Raw genomic sequence first — 26,530 nt, 5'->3', positions numbered from 1 at the left:
GATTTTTTTCAGCCTTTCTCAACATACAAGTCAGACTCAGACTTTTTTTACTACCATTCATAATTCAGTGTCTTTTTACCTGCTGGATGGAAATTACTTATACTGAAAGGTTATCTTCTGCTTAAATGTTGACACCTTACGCTTGCTGCTAATGCAGAAGTATTTAATTCTTAGCCTAAATGTCTTTTGAAGTTTTCATCTGATGTATTTAATCCATCCTCTACATTTAAAAAGTTAATTGTTTTCAGTTTGTCAAAAGACTTAATTTTTCAACATAATACTAAACAAGGTAGTGATCAACGCTTTAAATATGCTGAGAAAGTTAGTCTTGTTGGTTCTATAAGATTAGCTGGTCTTGCTGTTCAGTGCATAAAATCGGATCAAAAATGTGATGCTTGGCAGATCTGTGCTGGTTTAGTTCTATTTTCACCAGACTAATCAAAGGATATCTTCAACAATAACTTCTATTCTTTTGCCCTGACACTCCTGAATTCTGACAGTTCAGTCTTTCTCTCTCACTTGTCTGATTTTGTCAGATTGTAACACATGGATTTGCGCAGTGTCCCTCAAACTGTCATTCAGGAAAATGGCAGATATGAAATAGTAAACAATAGATAAAGAGAATGGAATATTATCAGAATACAAATACTGATTTCCTTCAGTTGAATATCTGCAGTGCCCACTTATTCCATTTGCAGATTCTTCATCTTAACCAGTAACTCGTTTTTTTCTCCAGTCACTCTGGCCAAGCTATGTGTTATCTTCATACAATATATATCTGGTAATCCTGAACAGAATCCTGTGAAACTTTGTGACAACTGATACAATGTTAATTTTGTTTTCTTGTACACAGACTTTAATTCAGCTATTATAATTGCTGCCCTGAGTCCTGTTAAGTACTAACTCTTTCTTCTATTCTGCAACCATAAGCTCATACTTTCCCTTGCCTTCACTGGCTTCCTGTTTCCTGCCATATTAAATTCACAGTTCTCACTTTAGTCTTCAAGCCTTCAAGAAATATACTAAATTTGCCCAGCCCATCAATTGTCTGATTTTAGTTTTCTAGTTTTACTTGCCCCTCAGGAGGATGTCTATCAATTTTATTGCATGTGCTTTTGTGAATGCTTTTTGCTATATTTTTCCTATTTCATATTTCCTATGAAACCTTTCGTGCCGAAATGGTGTAAAGCGAAGAAGCAATTACCATTAATTTATATGCGAAAACATTTACAGCGTTTCCAGACCCAAAAAATAACCTACCAAATCATACCAAATAACACAAAACCTAAAATAAAAACTAACAAATAGTAAAAGCAGGAATGATAAGATAAATACACAGCCTATATAAAGTAGAAAAAATGTATGTACAGTGTAGTTGGGAAGATTAAGCCAAAACCGATTTGTGGAAAAAAAAGACCGGCACATACGCGCATGCGCACACAGGTGCCCGCGCAAGGCTTCATGGTCATGGTAGTCTTTCTCAGGGTAAACTCAAGGGTCCCGTATTTGACTGCTACTTTTGTCCCTCATTTGGGAGTGAGAAAGTTGGCAACCCTAACTGAAAAAGACATGTTGAGGTGAGTTTAACCCTACTGAACACTCCCCCCTCCCCCCGGTCGGCCAGTCTGCAAGAATATTGTCAATATTAAACCGGTCCACGGTGCAAAAAAGGTTGGGGACCCCTGCTTTTAACTAAATATAGCAACGGGGTGGGTTCAACAGATTGAAGAAGTATGGCTAAAGTAAAAGAGAAAAACATGGATAAAGTAAAGAGAAAAGTAAGGGTGGAGTGCAGAAACGTCAAGTGCCCAAGAGACAAAGAATACTAAATTTTAAATGCGCAATGAGTGTAAGGGCACTTTATCTGAATGTCCGATTTATTTGAAACAAGGTCAGTGAACTTGTGGCGCAGATCAGTATAAAGGAGTATGATTTAGTGGCCATTACAGCAATGTGCTTGCAGGGTGGAGAGAATTGGGAATTAAATATCCAAGGATATCAGGTAATATGGAAGGATAGGCGGAAAGGTAAGGGAGGTGGGGTAGTGCTCTTAATTAAGGATGAGATCAGGGCGATGTGTGAGACAATACAAGATTAATGAGCAGAATGTTGAATACATCTGGGTAGAGATTAGGAATAGTAAAGGGAAAACAAAATCACAGGTGGGAGTTCAAGCAACACATACAAAATGCTGGTGGAACGCAGCAGGCCAGGCAGCACCTATAGGAAGAAGTACAGTTGACGTTTCAGATCGAGACCCTTTGTCAGGACTAGCTGAAAGAAGAGGTAGTAAGAGATTTGAAAGGGGGAGGGGGAGATCCGAAATGATAGGAGAAGACAGGTGGGGGAGGGATGAAGCCAAGAGCTGAGAAGTTGATTGGCAAAAGGGATACAAGGCTGGAGAAGGGGGAGTGTCATGGATGGAAGGCCTTGGAAGAAAGACGGGGAGGGGAGCACCAGAGGAAGATGGAGAACAGGCAAGGAGTAATTGTGAGAGGGAAAGAGAGAATAAATAAATAAATTAGGGATGGAGTAAGAAGGGGAGGAGGGGCATTAAGGGGAGTTGTCTGTAGGTTACTGAATAACAACATTACGGTGGCACAGGCAGTAAACCGTGAAATATCTGAGGCGTGTAAGAATGGAACAGTTATCATGGGAGAATGTTAACTTGGGTAAATCAAGTTGGTCGAGGCAGTCTTAAGAAGGACTTCATAGAATGCATACGTGAAAGCTTTCTTAAACAGCATGTTACTGAACCTACAAGGGAACATGCTGTCTTCGATCTGGTCCTGTGCAATGAGATGGGTAAAATTAGCAATCTTGTAGTTAGGGATCCTTTTGGTAAATGGAGGGTGCAATAGTTCGATCTAAAACCAGTGTATTATGCCTAAACAAGGATGAGAGAGGAGTTGGATAGGATAGACTGGGAACACAGGCTATATGTTGGGATGGTTGAGGAACAGTTGAAGACTTTCAAAGAGATTTTTCATGGTGCTCAACAAAAGTATATTCCAATTAAAAGCAAGGGCAGTAAGGGTGGGGAGAGCCAGCCTTGGATAACTAAGAAAATAAAGGAAGGCATCAAACTAAAAGCTTGTGTATATAAAGTTGCCAAGAGTAGTGGGAAACTGGAAGATTGGGAATACTTTAAAAAGCAACAAAGAACCACTAAGCAAGCAATAAAGAAAGGGAAGATAGATTATGAAACTAGCACAAAATATAAAGACGGAGAGTAAAAGTTTTTTATAATTATATAAAGCGGTGGCCAAAGTGAACGTCGGTCCCTTGGAGTACGAGAAGGAGGAATTGATAATAGGAATGAAGAAAGGGCCAAGGCTTTGAATGACTATTTTGTGTCGGTTTTCACGGTGGAGGACATAACTAACATGCTGAAGAGAGATGAATTGGATGTGATGGGCGGTGAGGGCCTCGATACAATAGCTATCACTAAAGAGGTAGTGTTGAGCAAACTTCTGGGCCTAAAGATAGACAAGACCCCTCGTCCTGATAGAATGCATCCCAAGGTGCTGAAAGAAATGGCGGAAGTTGTAGTTGAGGCTTTGATGATAATTTACCAAAATTCGCTGGACTCTGGGCAGGTCCCCGGCAGATTGGAAGAAGGTGAATGTCATACCATTGTTCAAAAAAGGATATAGGTAAAAGGCAGGTAACTAGTCCGGTTAGTTTAACATCTGTAGTTGGGAAGATACTTGAGGCTGTCTTTAAAAAAGAAATAATGAAGCATCTGGAAAAAAATGGATTCATCAGACAGACGCAGCATGGATTCAGCAAAGGCAGGTCCTGTTCGACAAACTTACTGGAGTTCTTTGAGGATATAACAAGCACAGTGGATAGAGGGAAACAGATGGATGTTATTTACTTGGATTTTTAGAAGGCTTTTGATAAGGTGCCACATAAAAGATTTATTCATAAGATAAGTAGGCATATAGTTGGGGGTGATGTATTAGCATGAATAGAGAATTGGTTAACCAGTAGAAAGCAGAAAGTTTGGATGCATGGGTGTTTCTCTGTTTGACGATCAGTGGTGAGCGGTGCACCACAGGGACCGGTGCTAGGCCCGCACTTTTAACAATATACATTAACAATGTGGCAGAGGGGACTAAGTGTACTGTATCTGAGTTTGCTACATTGAGTGGAAAAGCAAATTTTGTAAGAGGATACGGAGAGTCTGCAGAGAGATGTGGATAGGTTAAGTGAGTGGGTGAGGGTCTGGTAGATGGAGTACAATGATGGTAATTGGAAGGAAAAACAAGATCAGATTATTATTTAAATAGTAAAAGATTGCAGCATGCTGCTGTGTTGAAGGACTTGGGAGTCCTTGTGCATGAATCGCAAAAGGTTGGTTTGCATGCCATCAAGAAGGCAAATGGAATGTTGGCCTTCATTGCTAGAGGGATTGAATTTAAGAGCAGGGAGGTTATGCTGCAGCTGTACAGGGTACTGGGGAGGCGGCATCTGGAGTGCTGCGTGCAGTTCTGGTCTCCTTACTTGAGGAAGGATATACTGGCTTTAGAGGCAGTGCAGAGGACATTCCCCAGGTTGATTCCAGAGATTGCAGGGGCGGGGGGGAGGGGTGGTTAGACTACAAGGAGTGATTGAGTCACCTGGGACTGTACTCGCTGGATTTCAGAAGGATGAAAGGAGACCTTAGACAAACATATAAAATTATGAAAGGGATATTTAAGATAGAGGCAGGAAAGTTGTTTCCACTAGTAGGTGAGATTAGAACTAGGGGACATAGTCTCAAGATTTGCGGGTGTAAATTTAGGTTGGAGATGAGGAGGAATTGCATTTCCCAAAGAGTGGTGAATCTGTGGAATTCTCTGCCCAGTGAAGCAGTGGAGACTAACCCAATAAATATATTTAAGACAAGGTTGGATAGATTTTTGCATAGTAGGGGAATTGAGGGTTAGGTGGGAAAAGGCAGGTAGGTGGAAATGAGTCCTTGGTCAGATTAGCCATGATCTTATTGAGATGGCCCAGATGGCCTAATCCTGCTTCTATTTCTTAGGTTCCTATGTTCTTGTGTTTCTTATTCAACATGAGATGTTTCTGTTACCGTTACTGAAACCATTATAAAAATGGAGGAATATAAATTCAATACAAGATACATCAATATATTTTCATTTCCAGCATGAACAGGGAGCTGGAATTTAAAAAAAAATATGCTTTGTTTTTAGCTGAAAACTGTGTGGGTAAAGCCTAAAGAGAATTTTCCCTCTATCCTTGTCTTCTTAACCACTTGGAATAACTAATTTCCTACGCTCAATGTTGTTCTGTACACAATGATTCAATTTGGATATTCTACACGTCTGTTTTTTTTTATTGCAATGTATGCCAGGGCAGGTTTTCTAAGGCAGGGGTCCCCACCCTTCTTTGCAACGCGGACCGGTTTCTTATTGACAATATTCTTGCGGACCGGGGGGGCCAACGGACAAGAGTAGCAGTCAAATACGTTGTGTTTACCCCGAGGTAGACTACAGTGACTATGACGCCTTGCGCGGGCACTAGAATGCATGTGTGACTGGTGCATGCGTGTACGTGCCCATTTTTTTCCTACAAATCATTTTTGGCAATTCTGTTCGGGAGGGGCTGGGGGGGTGTTAATCACGACTGGAATATAGGTAATAAGTGGCTAATACACTCAGTTTCGTTTCTAAAAGGGGTTTAACGAATTTAATATTAAACACACAGCGCAATATTTTCCTCGCATGAATATAGTGATAAGTCACTAATCAGGGGAAGACAGGGGAGCTTGAAGTAAGTGTTAAATGAACTTCCAGTATAAGTGTTAGAGGCAGGTTCAATGTTATCATTTAAAGAAAAATTGGATAGGTATATGGACAGGAAAGGAATGGAGGGTTATGGGCTGAGTGCAGGTCGGTGGGACCAGGTGAGAGTAGTGTTCGGCACGGTCTAGAAGGGCCGGGATCACCTGTTTCCGTGCCGTAATTGTTATATGGTTATATAAGTCACTTATAAGTTAATAGCATCATAACGTTTTAAGTAACATTTGGATGTTAAACACACAGCACATATTTTCCCCGTATGAACATATAAAATCATTGCAACACACCAATATCACTGAATCAGTGGGAGCCCTGGGTTTGTTTTCCTGCAACAAGGTGGTCCTATAGAGGGGTGATGGGAGACAGCAATACTCGAATGGGGTTCCTTATGTCCAGTCTATTCTGCAATTTAGTTTTCGTTGCATTCATTGCAGAGATATGTTGGAAATGGTAGCAACGTTTTCAGTGCTTTTGTGGCTATCTCAGGATATTTAGCCTTGACTTTGGTCCAGAATGCCGGCAGAGATGTAATGTCAAACATACTTTCAGCCCGCCGTCATTTGCAAGCTCAAGGAGTTGATCTCCTTGATGCACGGGTAATGACCTCACGTGCGTTCAAGCTCAACAGTGGGCGTGACAGGGAATGAGGAAAGGTGCAGCTGACTCATATTGCCAGATCGTATTGTTTCCTCGCGGCCCGGTAGCACATGCTTTGCGGCCCGGTACCTGGGGACCGCTGTTCTAAGGTGGTGCCTTCACCTAATGTTCAGAGAAAGTTGCGGTCTGCAAAAAAAACTGCATTGTAATGCTTATTGCACAATTTTGACCAGCTCTGAAAGGGGAAATCACTTGAATCTCATCAAAGAACTTTCAATGGCTTTCTTGACTTCCCAATGATTATAAAACATTTTAGGGCGAAGTAAGTTTCAGAAGTCACTGTTTACAATAGTCACTGTTGTAAAATGAAAACATGGCTTTCAGGATAAAGTCCATAATCAACTATGCGATAATTAGTTATACAAGTTTACTTCTAAGTCACTATGATAAGCTATTGGTTCATCATACTTTAAGAATTCTAGTTACTACTGTATATCTCAAGCTGAAATTAGGGTTTTGAAAATTCTAATTCTATTTAATGAATTGATTTTTCACTTTGTACATTATTTTGAAAATTGTGAAACATCCATTATTTTTAGAAAATGCATTAAGTCACAAAATATTTTTGTTTGTTTTTACTATTCTAACTTAAGCCAGTTTCATTGTGTGGACATGCTTTAACAGGGTCAATTATTCAAGTACTGGCCAAGGATCAATGTCACCTCTAAAATCATCGAAGATCTCAATTACTTCTGCAAGTCCACGAAGAATATGCAGAAATCCTTCGCCTGCAAACAGTAATAACAAAAGGTGAAGTTTTTGCATATTTTTAAAAAGATAATGTTTAAGAACAATCTCGTGCTTTAATTACGTAAACACACCAGCTAAAGAAATTTTATTTTCCCTTCATTCTAAACATCTAAATGTACTTCCTGTCTAAGGAGATTCTTTAAAAAATATATATATGTATGTAAAACGTTTAGTTAAGTGTGGAATATAGTATACCACTGGATTATTCAAACTGAGAAAATAGGATTAAACTGCATAAAGATTTCAGTTTCAATTGCTGGTCTTGCAGTGCACCCAGGCATTAGCTAGCGTTACTCAGGCCTGAAAGGGTAATGAAAAAAAGATTTGGGAAGCCAGAAAATTTCCTCTGTTGTCAAATATCTCAGTGTATACCAGATGAGGATACTGAGTTGGGCAGGAGTTCAAGTGACATGTTGACTCCACCTTATCAAAACTCATATAATGTGACTAATAGGCACAGGTACCAAGAATGCTTGCATATATATTTTTTTTGAAAAATGATGTGGGCACGTGGCCAAGTGGTTAAGACATTGGACTGGCTACCTGAAGGTTGGGAGTTCGAGCCCCTGCCAAGGGAACGTGTTGTGTCCTTGAGCAAGGCACTTAATCACACATTGCTCTGTGACGACACTGGTGCCAAGCTGTATGGGTCCTAATGCCCTTCCCTTGGACAACATTGGTGTCCTGGAGAGGGGAGACTTGCAGCATGGGCAACTGCTGGTCTTCCATACAACCTTGCCCAGGCCTGCACCATGGAGAGTGAAGACTTTCCAGGCACAGATCCATGGTCTCACAAGACTAACGGATGTCTGTACTGGTACTTTTATTGGTTGAAAGTGGTGTGATTAAACTCGTACATCAAAATATATAGCTGTAATATTTTTGTGGGTAAAAACTTGATTTCTCTTATCCATGGACAGAGGAATTGCTGAAAAGAAATTAGATGATCAGTTTTTGACTCTGCCTCTGCAGAGACCTCCAGTGGTCTGGTTCTCTCTCTTGCAATCTATTACATAAGTATAGCTACATATAAAAAAAATACAAAAAAACTCAATCACATAAAAAAAATTTCCTTAAACTGCTGCTAAAAATTGTTCATGAATCCCATTTATTGAATCAATTCTGGGTAATCTGTATTTCATCTTTTTCGAGGCTTGTTTATGGAAGGGTTAGATGTTTAGTTTAATGTTTTAAAGAAACTTCGGATTTATGCAAGCAAATAATGGTAATCTTCCAAGCCCTCAGGATCATTTTGATTTTTTAAAGATTGGTTAAGATTTGGGTTTTATTATGTAGTCATCACTTTTTTTTTAAACAACATATTGTAGCTTTAGTTATTCCATTGATTCAAGTGCAATGTTTGTTCATCTTATTATTTGTTGATCTGCAAAGCAAAAATGAATCATTCTTTTTGGGCAGCATGAAAGAAAATTGTAAAATTGGAGAGAAAAAACACATTAAGATGTGGTTTTAAATTTCTAAATGTCTATTTTCCCCTCAATACAATGCAAGAATACATGAATAGCCATCTTTGCCTTCTTTTGAGAATATAGTAAGAGTTGTCATCATGTAGCAGTTAAAATGGTAAGACTTAACAGCTAAGAATATATTTGCCACTTGGTTATTTAATTTGGTTACACTGGCTTTAAAGTTGAATACATTTTATATAAACCGTCTTTGCACTTGAAAAATATAATTGGTAACTTTTCTGTGTGTATTTTTTTTTCATGTACATTATGTCGTGTTTCCCATTTGTCTGTTTCCCATTCAGCTTCTCCATAAACTCCAGGCTAGGCAGTTCACTAGGAAATCTGTATGCTGCCCCTGATGAACCTGACAACATAATGACATCAACTCCTAGGTCAAGTTTTACAGCTGGTTATTCCTCCAACCAGCCTTGTAACAACTCGCAGCTTCCTGCGAGATTTTACCAAGAACTGAACAACAACTACTACAGCAAATGCAACAGTGGTACTACTTGCAGTATCCCCATCAATACTTGTTCCCGTCCGAAGGATGATTACAACTGTAGAAATACCTTTGGTGGCCTCAGTCCTGGCACCATGCGATACCTAAGTCGTTCACACCCTGTAAGTTTAAGTTTATGTCCTCTCGTGCTTTATAAGCTGTCATAAAGGGTGCTTATATTTTTTTAAAAATGGGATCTTATGTTGAGTGGCTAAAAATGTGCTCTGCTTTGAATTGTAGCTTCATTGATTAAAAATGACTAAGAGGCTTGTAAGAAGTATGTTTATCAGGATTGTTTATCTTTCCTTTGACAAGGTTCCACACGGAAGGTTAGTTAGGAAGGTTTAATCATTAGATATTAATATCGAAGTAGTGAAATGGATTCAGCAGTGGCTGGATGGGAGACGCCAGAGAGTAGTGGTGGATAACTGTGTGTCAGATTGGAGGACGGTGTCTAGTGGTGTGCCTCAGGGATCTGTACTGGGTCCAATGTTGTTTGTCGTATATATTAATGATCTGGATGATGGTGTGGTAAATTGGATTAGTAAGTATGCAGATGATACTAAGATAGGTGGAATTGTGGATAATGAAATAGGTTTTCAAAGCTTGCAGAGGGACTTAGACCACTTAGAAGAGTGGGCTTGAAAGATGGCAGATGGAGTTTAATGCTAATAAATGTGAGGTGCTACATTTTGGTAGAACTATTCAAAATAGGACATACATGGTAAATGGTAGGGCATTGAAGAATTCAGTAGAACAGAGGGATCTAGGAATAATACTGCATAGTTCCCTAAAGATGGAATCTCATGTGGATAGGGTGGTGAAGAAAGCTTTTGGTATGCTGGCCTTTATAAATCAGAGCATTGAGTATAGGAGTTGGGATGTAATATTGAAATTGTATAAAGCATTGGTAAGGCCAAATTTGGAGTATTGTGTACAGTTCTGGTTACTGAATTATAGGAAAGATGTCAATAAAATTGAGAGAGTACAGAGGAGATTTACTAGAACGTTGCCTGGGTTTCATCTCCTAAGTTACAGAGAAAGGTTGAACAAGTTAGGTCTTTATTCTTTGGAGCATAGAAGGTTGAGGGGGGACTTGATAGAGGTATTTAAAATTATGAGGCGGATAGATAAAGTTGACATGGATAGGCTTTTTCCATTGAGAATGGGAGAGATTCAAACAAGAGGACATGAGTTGAGAGTTAAAGGGCAAAAGTTTAGGGCTAACATGAGGGGGAACTTCTTTACTCAGAGAGTGGTAGCTGTGTGGAATGAGCTTCCAGCAGAAGTGGTTAAGGCAGGTTCGATGTTGTCACTTAAAGTTAAATTGGATAGATAAATGGACAGGAAAGGAATGGAGGGTTATGGGCTGAGTGCAGGTCGGTGGGACTAGGTGAGAGTAAGAGTCGGCATGGACTAGAAGGGCGGAGATGGCCTGTTTCCGTGCTGTAATTGTTATATGGTTATAGGATTCCCAGGGTTGTGGTAATAACCTGGTAACAACTGCAGAATTGGACTCCACTGGAATCCCACTGAAATCAAATGCATGGCTAAAACCTGATGTTAAGCCTCGTACAAATGTGAGGACCAGTGTCCTGAACTCTATTTAAAATTGCCCCTGTATAACTATATTTTAGATGAACTGACAAAATTTACGAAGGTAAGTATAAAGGACAAATCATTTAAATTCTCCTATTGTTTATTCTGCTCTATTATTGTACTTGGTCATTTTTTTTTCCAGGTCTTGTTTTTAATAAAAGGAAACTATACTTTAAAGCATTAAATTAAATTATCTTAAGAATTTGTAGGTAATATTAGCTTCCTTAGTTGTTTGTGTGTATCTAGCTCCAGACCTGCAATAGGTAATTGCCTTTTCAGACTGCTCAAGCATGACAGTTGTAAGTGTACTAACCAGATGCAAATAACATTGCAGAGACCCACTCAATACAAGATTTTTTAAGAAGCTGCCATTAAATTGTCAATTTACCATATTTAGCTGTCCCCTGCAGATGAAGTTCTGATCAAAATAGGATGCTACTTGTATCCCAGAAAACTGTGGTTACCATTGCCACTTTGAAGGCAGTAACAAAATCTTGGATTAACCATTTCAATCAGATGAAATATTTTGATAAACAAATCAGCCACTCAACCATCTCCCACATTATGAAAAATTACTCCCAAGATTAAATGTATTACTCCAAATTATGCTGTAAGCAGTAGTTAACTACTGGATGTTATTTGTGTTTATGTTTGCATCACGTTTTTCCCTTCCTTTTCCCTTTTTATTCTGTTCAACTTCACAGTAAGTGTATGTGCTCTGATCTCCTTAAGGTATAATGACAATTACTTGACACTTGAGTTTATTTTTTATCATCATTTTTCAGCAGATTTTTTTTGCTGCAAACAAAATTCTACTGAATAAATTATCATATGGAATCTGATAATTTGGTGAACTGTGTGAGGCACATTGCTGTGCATGTATCTAGGAGTTAAAGATTTGGTGATTGGAAATGCATAACGGTATCTCTGCACATTTAGATCCTTGATCAGTCCTGATCTGCCCTAAAGTTTTTGCGTGATGTAATTATGCATCACCATGTATACGATTGTGAATACCTTGCATTATTCCAACTTTATTTGCATGCCTTTTTTTATGCTGGTTCAAAGCAAGTCACACACTCAAATCAGAAGCAGCGATAGCGCTTAATGTATAATCAAAATGTCAAAACATTTGATATTGATTATTAAAAAATCTGACATTGAACCACATCAGGTGATTGTTCTTGTCCATGGTTTGATCAAAGATTGTTTTGGGGAATATTTCAAGAGAAAATTAGTAAAGTTTAGGGAATTCCAGTGCTTATGACTTTGACAGCTGGAAGCACAGTCTGCATTGTTTGATCTGGAAATATTGTCTAGAATGTTCTTAAGAAGTATAGAATGACGCACAAATCTTGTGGTTACAGCTCTTTTATTAGATGTTCATCATGGTACAGGTAGTCAAGCAGTGTCAGCTTGTAACAGCAAGTAAGGCAAGTGTGGAGGGGGGGTGTGGAAGTAACAAAGGAACATGTCCTTATGCTGTCCCTATTGTACTGCAAACTGTTAGTTAGAATAGGAAATCTTCTGATAACAGCCTGTGAAAAGATATTGTCTGAGTTTCACTTCAGTTTCACAAAGAAACTATAGAAATATAGAGTCAAATATATTAAATATACTAAAGTTTACAGGTGACTAGATGATTATACAAACATAAAATAAGATTTGGTAATATTACCATATCAGCATAAAGCTAAAAAAAAAAAGATTGGGGTAGGACCATCCAGGCCACACACTTTTCTCACTGCTGTCATCAGGAAGAAGATACAGAAGCCTCAGGATGCACAGCACCAGGTTCAGGAACAGTTATTACCCCTCAACCATCAGGCTCTTGAACCAGAGGGGATAACTTAAGTCAACTTCATTCGTCCCATCATTGAACTATTTCCACAACATATTGACTCACTTTCAAGAACTCTTCATCTCATGTTCTTGATGTTATTTATTTATTTATTATTTTTTCTTTTGTATTTACACAGTTTGTTGTCTTTTTGTACATTGGTCATTTGTCCATCCTGTTGGTTGCAATATTTCATTGATTCTATTGTGTTTCTTGGATTTGCTGTGTATACCTGCAAGAAAATGAATTTCAGGGTTGTATATGGTACTATATGTACTCTGATAAAAAAACTTATTTGGAAAAAATAAATAAGAATGAAACTAAGGTACATAAATTTAAGTACTGGGGAAAGTCAGACAAGAGTGAGCTATATGGAAGGGACATGGTACTGTTCAAGAGAAATGTATTCCATATAAAATGAGACTAGGCTAAACTAAGAAACAATGGATGAAAAAGGTGAAAAAGAATGATTGTAAGGGAAAACTCACACACAAAGTACAAAAGGAGTAAAGTTATAAATCAAATATGTGCTTAACACAGAAGAACCATGAAAAAACAAAATGAATAATACCCTATAACAAATAATAAACAATTAAGATTACTAAAAAGGAATGAACAGGATGAAATCACAAATTAATACCAAAATAGTGACCTAATGCATCATCGCTGCAATTTTCATTAGAGAACCTGACCACTGAAATACCAATAATAACATTCCTGCTGAATTTTTGTGCTGAGATAGAAAGAAAATCAAACTAGTTTGTTCTTGGCCATGGCTTGTCATTATTGGAAGTGCTTATTATGGGAAGTAGTTGCTTCTGGCTTGGCTTGGGTAACTTCCCTCTATGCGCACTTCTTGAAAGAAGTGGGAACTACTATCTTAGGAGCTACTAAGCAATATCCAAGAAAGGAATAACTCTGGTTAGGCTACATCTGAAGTATTGTGTACAGTCCTGGTCGCCCCACAATTGAAGGGATGTTGAGGCTTTGGAAAGGGTGCGGAAGAGGCTTACCAGGATGCTGCCTGGCTTAGAGGGCATAAATTCCCTATGCAAATAGGTATTGTAGTCACATACCATGTGTCCACCTGTTACTCTTCATTTACTAATCAGAAATACAATTAAGATCAAAATTCCCAGTTTTCGCACATGGTAATCGCAAATTTACTGGATAATATAACTTCTCACATTGGATTTGTTACATTGTGAAGGAAGTTTTCACTAAGACAGAATTTGGTCTGGTCAGGTCAGGTCATGTTTAATTTATTTTTGCAAGTATATGAAATGTCTGTTTCATCGAACACCCCGCTTTCTGGTGTTATCTATCATTTGGATAGATACTAAGACTTCCTCTGACATTTGTTTTTATACTTGGTGTTGGAAGTTTTCTTATTACTAGAATGAATTTAGATGCTACCTTACCAATTTTAACGTTCCAGATTTACCTTTCTTGAAAGCTGGCCTGTTATGATGCAAGCTGGAAAATAAGACATGATTTGCCCCTCACAAAGCCATGCTGGCTCTCCCTAATTAGGCCATGGGTTTCCAAATGCTCAGATAGCCTACCCCTAAGAATTTTCTCCAGAACTTTCCCTACAACTGACGTGAGACTCACTGGTCTATAGTTTCTGGAATTTTCCCTTGTTCCCTTCTTAAGATGCAACATTAGCTACTCACCAGTCCTCCGGGATCTCGTTTCTCACCTCCCTTAATAATCTGAGGTAAATCCCATGAGGTCTGGGGACTTATCTACCTGAATACTTATTAGGAGACCCACTACTTCCTCCTCTGTGACCTCTAAACACTCTAATATTTTTATACACTTAGCACTGATCTCCTGGTCTTCCATGACCTTTTCCTTGGTAAAACTGAAGTAAAATACTCATTAAAACTCACTTGCATTCTCAGCATCCAAGCAATTGTTCCCCTCTTTATCCTTGAGGGGCCCTACCCTCTCCCTACTTATTTTCTTGCTCTTGATGTATGTAGACAATTTCTTGGGATTCGCCTTCATCCTACCTGCCAAGGACTTTTCCTGGCCACTGCTAGCTTTCCTACTTCACTTAGAATTCTTTTCTGGCTTTTTAATCTTTGTGCTCCATTTGATCCTAACTTCTGAAGCTTTACATACTTTTCCTTTCTCTTCTTGACTAAATTCATCACCTCTCTGGATATCCAAGTTTCTCTTATCTTTCCATCCTTCTAACAGGAACATACCTTCCTGTACTCTGTGCAATTGACCTTTAAACACCATCCACGTCTGATGCGGACTTGCCAGAAAAAAGGCGCTCCCAATTAACTCTTGTTAGTTCCTGCTTAATGCCCTCATAATTTGCCCTACTACAATTTAAGACTCTCCTGCAAGGACCATACCTATCCTTATTTAGAGCTATCCTGAAAGGTAAGGAGCCCTGGTCACTGGTCCTTAACTGCTCCCCCACTAAAAGGTCAGTCACCTTTCCAGGCTCATTACCCAACACCAGGTCAAGTACAGCCCCTCCTCTCATTGGATCATCTACATATTGATTTGATAAACTCTCCTGAATAAATTTAACAAATTCTGCCCCATCTAAACTCCTTGCACTAAGAAGGTCCCAGTTTATATTAGGAAAGTTGAAATCCCTTATGTCAACAATCTATTATTTTTACACAATTCCTTAAACTGTTCACATATCTGTTCTTCAATGTCCTGGTGGCTATTGGGGTCTGCAGTAGAATCTCATCAGTTTGATGCATCCTTCCTATTCTTGAGTTCTACCCAAATGGTCTCGGTGTCTGAGCCCTCCACTTTTCTAAAACTTTGAAAATCTGGTACATCAATCATCCATTCTTGCCTTCTCTCTCAACCAAGTCTCAACACAACATCATAGTTCCATGTACTGATCTATGCTCTAACATCATCACCTTTACCCATAATACTCCTAGCATTTAAAATGCATCTACTTCAAACTATCCTCCCATTATACCCTGGTCTCGGTGTCTGAGCCCTCCACTTTTCTAAAACTTTGAAAATCTGGTACATCAATCATCCATTCTTGCCCTCTCTCTCAACCAAGTCTCAACACAACATCATAGTTCCATGTACTGATCTATGCTCTAACATCATCACCTTTACCCATAATACTCCTAGCATTTAAAATGCATCTACTTCAAACTATCCTCCCATTATACCCATCAAAGTTGCTGGTGAACGCAGCAGGCCAGGCAGCATCTCTAGGAAGATGTACAGTCGACGTTTCAGGCCGAGACCCTTCGTCAGGACTAACTGAAGGAAGAGTTAGTAAGAGATTTGAAAATGGGAGGGGGAGGGAGAGATCCAAAATGATAGGAGAAGACAGGAGGGGGAGGGATGGAGCCAAGAGCTGGACAGGTGATTGGCAAAGGGGATATGAGAGGATTATGGGACAAGAGGCCCGGGGAGAAAGACAAGGGAGGGGGGAATCCAGAGGATGGGCATGGGGTATAGTCAGAGGGACATAAGGAGAAAAAGGAGAGAGAGAGAGAGAAAGAATGTGTGTATAAAAATAAATAACGGGTGGGGTATGAGGGGGAGGTGGGGCATTAGCAGAAGTTAGAGAAGTCAATGTTCATGCCATCGGGTTGGAAGCTACCCAGACGGAATATAAGGTGTTGTTCCTCCAACCTGAGTGTGGCTTCATCTTTACAGTAGAGGAGGCCGTGGATAGACATGTCAGAATGGGAATGGGATGTGGAATTAAAATGTGTGGCCACTGGGAGATCCTGCTTTCTCTGGCGGACAGAGCGTAGGTGTTCAGCAAAATGATCTCCCAGTCTGCGTCAGGTCTCGCCAATATATAGAAGGCCGCATCGGGAGCACCGGACGCAGTGTATCACCCCAGCCGACTCACAGGTGAAGTGTCGCCTCACCTGGAAGGACTGTCAGGGGCCCTCAATGGTGGTAAGGGAGGAAGGGTAAGGCATGTGTAGCACTTATTCCGCTTACGAGGACCCTTGTGACTTTCCATACCTACACCTTTTGATTTGGAAAGTAAGTGGACTCAAGGCGAGAATGATTTTACACTATTTATGGAGGATGGTTTTGGAAAGTGAGTCTGTTCAAGGACAAAGTCAATGCCCTTGGGCCATCCTGGTATGGGATAGAGATGTAGAGGGATTGTGCATCCACAGTGAAAGTCATTTGTGACTAGGAACTGGAAACAATCGAAGTGGTTGAGAGCATCAGGTATAAGTGAGAGAAGACTGAATAAAGAAAAGGGTAGGAAGGAACAAGTCCTGGCCCGGGGTGGGGGGGGGGGGGGGGCGGTGTGAAATAACAAAGGATCTAGCAGGGTAATTTCCTCCGGAAAATTGGAGGAAATATAATCAGACTGTGTCTGCGAGAGTGGCTGTGCAGGAAGGTTTCCAGAGGAAATGGTTGTTGACGCCCTGGGAAATGTGTATATACCATAAATTCGGGTGTATAAGCTGACCCCCCCCCCCCCCCCCCCCCCCATTTTCAAGGTTAGAAAAGTGACTTTTTCATGTTACCTTTGTATAAACCGGCCCCTTTTGTAGAGGGTTTGGATTAGGTTCCCAATGGTAAAGGATCCTCTGAAATGTAACCCCTGTGAAACCATTTAGCACCCATCGTAATCTCATTAAAACATAACCCAGGGTGGCAGGATCAGTACATGTACTCAGTATTGAGTTTGCGACCACCATGTACAAAAGATTAAAACGAATGCCATAAGATGCTGGCTTCAAGCTGAAGGTTGTTGATCTTGTTAAAGGAACAAATAATTCTGCAGCTGCTAAGAAGTTTAGTGTAAACAAGAAACAAGTGAGAGAGTGGAGAAAGGCAGAGGACACGCTGAGGGAAATGCCAAAGACGAAATGTGCAAACCGCGGGAAAACATGCCAGTGGCCAGAACTGGAAGAAAAAGTTTTAGAGTGGGTGAATCACCAGTGATCATCTGGATATATTGTTACCAGAGAAATGATTCAAGTTGAAGCATTGAAATGGGCCGAAAAACACCGTGAGGTCTGCGAAAATTTCAAAGCTACGGGAAGTCGATGCACCCGATTTATGAATAGACGTGATCTTGTGTTGAGTCAAAAAACAAAGATTGCTCAGAAGTTGCCGAGCAACCTTGAGAATAAGATTACTGCCTTCCAGTCGTTTGTAATCAAGCATTGAAAGACACATTCTTACCCGCTCTCACTGAGTGGTAACGTGGACAAGACACCAATGTTCTTTGATTTTGCTGGCAACTGCACTGTCAATCAGAAAGGGGAGAAAACAGTCCTTGTCAAAACGACTGGACGTGAGAAGCAACATTTTACTGTCGTGTTAATGTGTATGGCTGATGGGACCAAACTACCACCAATGGTGATTTTTAAGAGGAAAACATTCCCAAATAAAGAAAAATTCCTACGGGGTATTGTTTACGTTCAAGAACGTGGCTGGATGGATGAAGCGGCTTGCTCTAAGTGGGTTAAAGAGGTGTGGCGTCATGTCCCGAAGGTTTCAGGAAGGAAAAGTCTGGGACATATTCAAAGCGCACTTGTCAGGTGAGATAAAAGCAGCGTTGAAAGCTGAAGATACGGACATTGCCGTCATCCCCGGTGGTTTGACGTCCGTGCTCCAGCCACTAGATGTGAGTTTAAACAAACCATTCAAAGAATTCATGCGCCGAAGAATGGGACGCAATTTTTGGAGAGTCCGATAATGAAGAGTGTGAGAGTTTCAAGCTCTGAACGTTTGACCACAACTGTGTGTACAAGTAAATTGAGAAACAATGTGTTTTGTAGATCTTTTTCTTTTGTGTAGATTTCATAAGCGTTTGTATTTTCTTTCGTATCTGACTCAAACAGCCAATAAATATGACCTGTCTTCTGTGTATTCGTTTTTCCAAGGTTGGCACCCTCTGTATAAGCCGACTCCTAATTTTAGGACCAAAATTTAGGGGCAAATTCTCGGCTTATACACTGGAATTTACAGTAAATCTGATATTTCAGAATGGGGCCATGGGCCAGAGGGAGGTGGGCAGCTTGTCTCAGAAAATTCAGTTTCCAACAATCAGTATCACTTGGTCTCCACCCTATTACAGACATTCCTTTTCTCCTGCTGAAACGATATTGGCCTGAAACATAACTCTCCCGAAGAAGGGTCTCAGCCCAAAATATTGACTGTTTATTCATTTCCCTAGATGCTGCCCGACCTGCTGCATTCCTCCAGCATTTTGTATGTATTGCTTTGGACTTCCAGAATATGCAGACTTTCTCATGTTTAAAATGAACTGTTATTCTGTCTACAATGCATTTCCAACATTTTTAAATTGGATTTCAAAGTTCCTGTATCTGAAGTATTTTGCTTTCCAGTGTATATTGTGCTCTTTGCAGAGAACAAAGCCGAAAACATTTTTTTTTAATTTAGTGTGCTGTTACTTGCAAGAAAGTAATAAGCTATTGCAAACCAGTTAAGATAGAGAGGAAAGATTCACTGGAGGATTTGAATTATAAGGAGAGACTGGATTGGCTGGAGCTTTATCCTTGGAGGCTGAGGGACGACCTTCTGGTAAATAAAATCATGAAGAACATGAGTTGAACGTTTATAATTATCTTCCTAGAGTAAGGGTATCTAAAAAGAGAGCATAGATTTAAGGTGAGATGATGTAAGAGACTTGAAGAACATGTTATTCACACAGGGTAGTGGATATGTGTGTAATGCTCAGCTATATTGGCTCGTACATGTCTAGGGGAAATCCCACCCAGCAGCTGCCTCAGCGCTTCCCACAGAGTCGGTTGCCACCCAAATCAATCCCAAACATCAATCATCAGCCAGCACACCCAGTACATTTTACCAAGTACACTTTATAGATATTATTAAATCTATGACATTAATATAAATTCGATACAGACAAGGAAGTAATGAAAAAAAGGCGCCAAGACTTATCAGTCCAAGTTCTTTGTGTGCAACCGTTGGAGCTCAATCAATTCCTGATGACCACCCAGATCCTGTCGACTCACGGCTCGGGACCACCCGGAGTGATCGACCGGAGCCTTTCCGCACGTCCACTGTCCTCCCCGTCTCTCCTCCGACACCCCGCCAAAAACCCCCGCACGTCCGCCGTCCTCCCCGTCTCTCCTCCAACTCCCCGCCCAAATCCCCCGCACGTCCACCGTCCTCCCCGTCTCTCCTCCGACTCCCCCCAAAAACCCCGTCCACCGGCTTCCTCGTCTCTCCTCTGACTCCCCATCAAAACCCTGTCCACCATCCTCTCCGTCTCTCCTCCAACTCCCCCCAAAAACCCCCGCACATCCACCGTCCTCTCTGACTCCCCGCCAAAAACCCCTGCACGTCCGCCATCCTCTCCAACTCTCCTCCGACTCCCCTCCGACTCCCTGCCAAAAACCCCCGCACGTCCGCTGTCCTTCCCGTCTCTCCTCCGACTCCCTGCCAAAAACCCCCACACATCCACCGTCCTCCTCGTCTCTCCTCCGACTCCCTCCCAAAAACCCCCGCACGTCCACTGTCCTCCCCGTCTCTCCTCCGACTCTCCGCCAAAAACCCCCGCACGTCCGCCGTCCTCCCCGTCTCTCCTCCGACTCTCCGCCAAAAACCCCCGCACGTCCGCCGTCCTCCCCGTCTCTCCTCCGACTCCCCGCCAAAAACCCCGTCCCCAGTCATATGAGACAGCATTATCATCCGAAAAAAATGACACATGACCACACATTGGTTAATAGCACCCTGCTATCTGTATTAACCCAAGCAACTGTCTAGCTAGAGACTTTCTCAGCATTTAACATAACAAAGAAGCATTCCCCAGTATAACATAACAAAGAAGCCATTTTAAATTTAACATACAAAAAAGAAAGACCCCGTACATGTGGAATGAGAAGTGGTAGAGGCAGGAACAATTACAGCATTTAAAAAATAGATTGGACCTGTGTATGGATAGAAAAGTTTTAACAGGAAATCAGCCTAAAGGAGGCAAATTAGATAAGTTTAGTTAGACAACCTGGTCAACGTGAACAAGTAGGGCTAAAGGGCCAATTTCTATGCTGTAGGATTCTAAATGTTTGATGGATGTTTTGGAGGATGTATTACATTAATTGAAGAACAACACAACTCAGAGTTACCCAACTTTACGCCAGTTTTCAGCACTCGATCCAGACTCTGTCACAGCTCTTCAAGTACACTCAATATACCCTTTAAATGCAATAAATATGAATATTTTTCTTCATTGCACCATCCCCTTAACCCATCTACCAAGGACTAAATAAAAACCCAAGAGACCTAGATCTAGACCCCTCTACTTGTTTTTTTTTTAAAAAGGCCCCTACCTATTTACTCTTCCTGGGCCTGTCAAAACATTTTGTATGTAAATTAAAAACTCGCTAGGCCATCTGCCTTTCAAAGTAAATGATCCAAATCACTGAACTTTCCTCATAGCCCGCTCCAAAACAGTTACATTTTTTTCTGTAACGTGTTAACCAGAACCACTGCACTTAAAATTCTGTTTAAATAACATCACCTACAGCATAATGTCTTTGCTCATATGATCTGCTCCTCTGGTAACAAAGAAAACTATGACTCTTTTGATTGGACTGCTTGTTTGCTGAATTCCACGTGGACTGCATTAAACCATTCTAGTTACCTACTCAAATTTAATTAAGTTTAGTCAATAGGACTTTCATTATATACATAATGAGTCTTTCTAAATGAAGGTTTATTACTAAGATTTAAAATTGATTCTAATAACTGTCTAACAAACATTAAATTAATTGGCCTGTATTGGTTTGTTTATCCCCTCTTCTAAAATAACATAAAAGCAGCTAAATTAATTAGCTTCTCTTAATGGACCGTCTTAACCCACTCTTAATTTTCTTTCCTTTTTATTGTAAAAATATTGACTCCTTTCTAAGATGTGATTAAGTAATTGATACTAGTTTTCTATCCCTTCTCAACCACCTAATAGCTAATCAACTCCTGTGAGGCTGGATGTTGAGTTTTAATGTCTTATATCATGAATTTTGTCCAGCATCTGTTGTGGATATCCAGTAGAGAATATTGAAGGAACAAGGAACTTTTTCCAAGCCTTTCTGCTACTTCTCATCCCAATAATTCTATTTAAAGCACTGAAGCTAATTTGCAGCACCACTACCATTCAACCTGGCTGAGTGTTAGCAACTTAGGGTGGGGGGGGGGGGGTCAATATTTTGAACTTTGACTTAGTTTTTTTTGTTTGTATAATGGATTGGTGTTGTTGGGGTACTATTAAATGCTTTTAAGTGTTTTTGTAACATTCAAAAGAAATGTAAATATTCTTAGCTGAGGTTTTATCTTTTCTCTTGCAGTCACTTCAGTCTGAATATGTTCAGTATTAAAGCATCACTACTCCGCTGAAAATGGAAAATGCTGTGATTGGAAAAAACAAGGAAACTGAAGTGAAGACGAACCTCCTTGGGCTGGAAACTAGGGAACCTTTATTTAAATAATTTGTAAAGGACTAGTAATTGCTGCATTGAAATAGCAATACTTTGGAAATGACTTTTCATGACTACATCATGTATTGAGAGCTGATAAATCAGTATTGCTGAACCATAAGTTTCTAGTCAATGACCAATTCTCCATTTTGCTGTGCTGTCATAAACGGCAGTTTGACTAACACATGCTGACAAGTGAAACCTGGCAGCTGATTTAGCTGAAATTAGGCAAGACCTTCGGTTCTTGTAAAACATCCTGCAAGATCCTAAATAAAAAGTTAAGCCTGGGAATATAATAACCCTCCAGTGCTTATGTTTATACCAGTGAACCATTTACAAGGTGCATTATAGCAAGTAACATGTAGAAGTTAATTCTGCACCTCTTCTACAGCCTTAAACAGCATCCCATAGTCGTAGTGATGGAGAGACTTGGTTTTGCGGTCTTAAAACATGAAAACCATTGAGTCCCAGTATTTGCTATCTCCTGCACTTCCCTGTACTCACATTGCACATTATCCCCAGTTTTAGCCAAGCTGCTTAAGGGAGCACTTTTATGTCGGTGTGCTCCACCTTATGATGGTAGAAGTAATGTATTTGTACGTATGTCCATTGTCCAGATGACTGCAGCCTTCAGGCTATATCATTAAAACATAACAATCAGAGGTATTCAAATAGCAAGGAGGATGGGGTTTAAGATAAATCTGGACAAAAATTATATTGAGAGTTTAATTCATTATTTTTAGAAATGCACCAGAATAAAACAAACCATTGAACTGATTTCTATTAGGTTTGATTTAGCAACTTACTTTCTAAAGGAGCAAGCTGATAATACAACTCAGACTTTGAATTGTGCACTTATAAAAATCACAAGTGTGTAAATATACAGTTACAAATTTTTCATGTAAGGAACGTTAACTGAGATTTATATTTTTGTTCCAAGATCTGTTTTATAAATTTACTTTTTCATATTGATAGTTTGTATAAATATGTATATACAGTATATGGTATCTTAAATAAAAATATCATTTGCCCTGTACTTTCCAGATGTTCTAATGTAGTGGCATTTGTGTTTTAGTAAACATATCATTCAGGTAATGGTAATATAATTCAAAATTAATTTGTCCATTCTGGACTAAGTTTCAAAATATTAAAGCTTTTTGGACAGGTTATTTTTAAGTTATGCCCACATAGGGGGGAAAATTGATTTAGCTTGTACAAATAACAAGCTGTGAGACAATTTGGACAGACACAAAAATCAATTTTTTTTTTAAGATGGTCATTTGGGAGACTGGGTGGGGAAGGGGTAAAACATTTGACGTCTAAAAGAGTTTTAAAATTATCTTCTAAATCAACTGGAGCAAATCCTTGTCTGTAGTGTTATTAATACAATAGAGCTAATCTAATATAATTGCAGTAAAATCATTGATTTGTTTGTTATAGTATACTAGCTCAAATTGTAATGTTTGCTGTTTAAAATGATGGTTGTATATTTCAACAAAATGTAGGCAGCAGAAATGTCAAAATTCTACCTCTTGAAAAGAGTTTTGAAAAATAGAGCTTGGGGTTCTTGTATTTTCCATGCTCTATGAAGTTCTAAAATTTTTATGCTAATTTCTTAACCATAGGCCAGTATTTTTAAATACTCAATTAAAGTTCCATTTCAAATATTAAGATATTGTCTGTTTGATTTCACTGCTTTAATTCACACTATTCTTTTGGCAACTACAAAATTTCATGATATACAGTGTTTATAAAAAGTATTCTCCCCCCCCCCCCCAGAAGTTTTCATGTTTTATTGTTTTACAGCTTTAAATCGGTGAATTTAATTTGGCTTTTCTGATGAACAGAAAAAGACTTTGTGTCAAAGTGAAAACAGATCTTTACAAAGTGATCTAAATTAATTACAAATATACAACAAAATAATTGATTGCGTAAATATTCATCCCCTTTAATATGGCACACCAAATCATCACTGGTGCAGCCAATTGGCTTTAGAAGTCACAACTGGCTAAATGAAGATCATCTGTGTGCAGTCAGTGTTTCAATTGATTGTAGTAAAAATACACCTGTACCTGGAAGTATCAAATGCTGTTGAGTCAGTATCCTAGCAAAAACTACAGGAAAAGGTTATTGGAAATGCACAAGTCAGGAGATGGATACAAGAAAATTTCCAAGTCACTAAATATCCCTTGGAGTTAAGTCAAATCAAGAAATAGAAAGAATATGGCACAGCTGTAAATATGCCTAGAGCAGGCCATCCTCAAAAACAGTGACCGTGCAAGAAGGGAACTAGTGAGGGAGGTCACCAAGAGACAGTGATGTCCCTTGGGCAGTTGGCAACGAAAGGAGCAGTTACAAGCTTCAGTGGCTGAGATGGGAGGACTGTGCATGCAACAGTTGCCCAGGTGCTTCACCAGTCACAGCTTTATGGGAGAATGGCAAAGAGTAAACCACTGTTGAAAAAAATCTCTCATGAAATCTCAGCTAGAGTTTGCCAGAAGGCCTATGGGAGACTCAGAAGTCAGTTGAAAGAAGGTTCTATGTTCTGATGAAACCGAAGTTGGGCTTTTTGGCCATCAGACTAAGTGCTATGTTTGTCGTAAGACAAACTCCACATGTCATCAAAAACATTCCATCCCCACTGTGAAGCATGGTGGTGGCTGCATCGTGCTGTGTGGATGGCTTCACTGCAGTAGGCCCTGGAAAGCTTGTGAAGGTAGAGGGTAAAATGCGGGTGCCAAGGACCTTGGACACCTTCAAAGTGCCGATTGCACAATCCCCAACTCCATCCTTGACCAACAATACCTCAAAGCCGGGACTTTACTTGCTGCTGCTGGAAGTCCTGCCTCCCCCTTCCCCCACCACCACTCAGCAATCTTATGTCTCTCAGGTCCCACCGGCAGCTCTCAGGTCCTCAGAGAAGCCATCTTTCTCTCACCCCACCTTTCCTGACACCCCAACGCTCCCCTCTCCTCTGACACTACCAACTGCCTTTCCCCCTCTGATCCCAGCTCTCATCCATGCTGGGTCTTCACCAACCTCTGACCTTCCCCTCTCTGAGGCAGAATGTTCTGTCCTCAGTAAGGGCTTCATTTTTGTCCTGCACCTACACCTCAGTGAGTTCCATGTCCGCCATGACACTGAACTCTTCTACCACCGCCTCAGACTCCTGTGCCTACTTCTTTGGCAAGGACTCTCCACGCGCACAGATGACCTCTTTGTCCATCTTCTACCCTCTTCCTCTTCCTGGACACTTCTCTCTGGCCTTCTGCCTGCTTTTTTCCCCATTGCCAACTGCTGATGGGACATCAACAGTGTTGATTTCACCACTCCTGCTGAACGTACTGCTCTCCACTCTCTCTGCACTAATCCTAAACTCACCATCAAACCTGCAAATAAGTGGGGTGTGGGGGTACTGTATTAGTCTGGTGGATTGACCACTACCTTGCTGAGGCCCGCAACAACTTCCTCTTACTTATCCCTCGACCAGGGCCCCATTAAGGAGCAGTAGGCCATTAGATCCCACACCATCACTTACCTTATTAACTCTGAGGATCTCCCATCCACTGCCTCCAGTCTCATAGTTCCCTCACCCCACTCTTCCCATTTCTACCTTCTACCCAAGATCCACAAACCTGCCTATCCAGGTAGACCCATTGTTTCTGCTTGTTCCTGCTCCATTGAACCTCAGCTCAGTTTTATCTCCCCTGGTTCAGTCCCTTCCTACCTACATCTGTGATACTTAATACATTATGGATCTTTTCAATGACTTCAAGTTTCCTAGTCCTGATCATCTCATTTTTACTATGGATGTCTGGTCACTATACATCACCATCCCCCACCAGGAAGGCCTCAAAACTCTGTTTCTTTCTGGACACCAGACCCAACCAGTTCCCCTCCACCACCACTCTCCTCCATCTGGTGGAACTTGCCATCTTTCTCAATCATTTTTCCTTCAGCTCTTCCCACTTCCTTCAGCTCCTCCCACTTCCTTCAGACAAAGGTGTATACATGGGCACTCCCATGGGTCGCAGTTATGCCTGCCTTTTTGTCGGCTACATGGAACAGTCTATGTTCCAAGCCTACACTGGTATCACTCCTCAACTTTTCCTATGCTACATCGATGACTGCATTGGAAATAATTCCTGCACCCAGGCAGAACTTGTTGACTTCATCAACTTTGCCTCCAAATTCCACCCTGCCCTCAAATTCACCTGGTCCATTTCCAACACCTCCCTCTCCTTTCTTGATTGCTCTGAAGACAGCTTATCTACTGCTGTCTATTTTAAACCCAGTGATTCAGTTACACCTGGACTATACCTCTTACAACCCTGTTACTTGTAAAAATGCCAACGGCTTCTCTCTGTCTCTGCAGCACCTGGTCTCAGGATAAGGCTTTTCATTCCAGAACTAATGAGATATCCTCCTTTAAAGAAAGCAGCTTCCCCTCCTCCACC

General features: G+C 40.4%; 1 protein-coding gene across 1 annotated transcript in view; it reads left to right on the top strand.

The window, feature by feature from the left end:
* The window catches only part of cdc14ab (cell division cycle 14Ab), a 137,220-nt gene extending 113,495 nt beyond the window's left edge, over positions 1 to 23,725 (top strand). Inside the window, exons 14-16 of the mRNA XM_072274105.1 lie at positions 7,092 to 7,217; positions 8,989 to 9,307; positions 21,945 to 23,725. Coding sequence (XP_072130206.1) covers positions 7,092 to 7,217; positions 8,989 to 9,307; positions 21,945 to 21,974 — 475 coding nt within the window. The 3' untranslated portion in view covers positions 21,975 to 23,725. The remainder of the gene's footprint in view (positions 1 to 7,091; positions 7,218 to 8,988; positions 9,308 to 21,944) is intronic.
* Positions 23,726 to 26,530: the final 2,805 nt, after the last annotated feature.

Source organism: Mobula birostris, chromosome 12 (genome assembly GCF_030028105.1).
Source record: "Mobula birostris isolate sMobBir1 chromosome 12, sMobBir1.hap1, whole genome shotgun sequence".
In the NCBI taxonomy this organism is placed as follows: Eukaryota; Metazoa; Chordata; class Chondrichthyes; order Myliobatiformes; family Myliobatidae; genus Mobula; species Mobula birostris.
The sequence above is the reverse complement of the archived record's forward strand: the minus strand, read 5'-3'. Positions and strand labels throughout refer to the sequence as shown.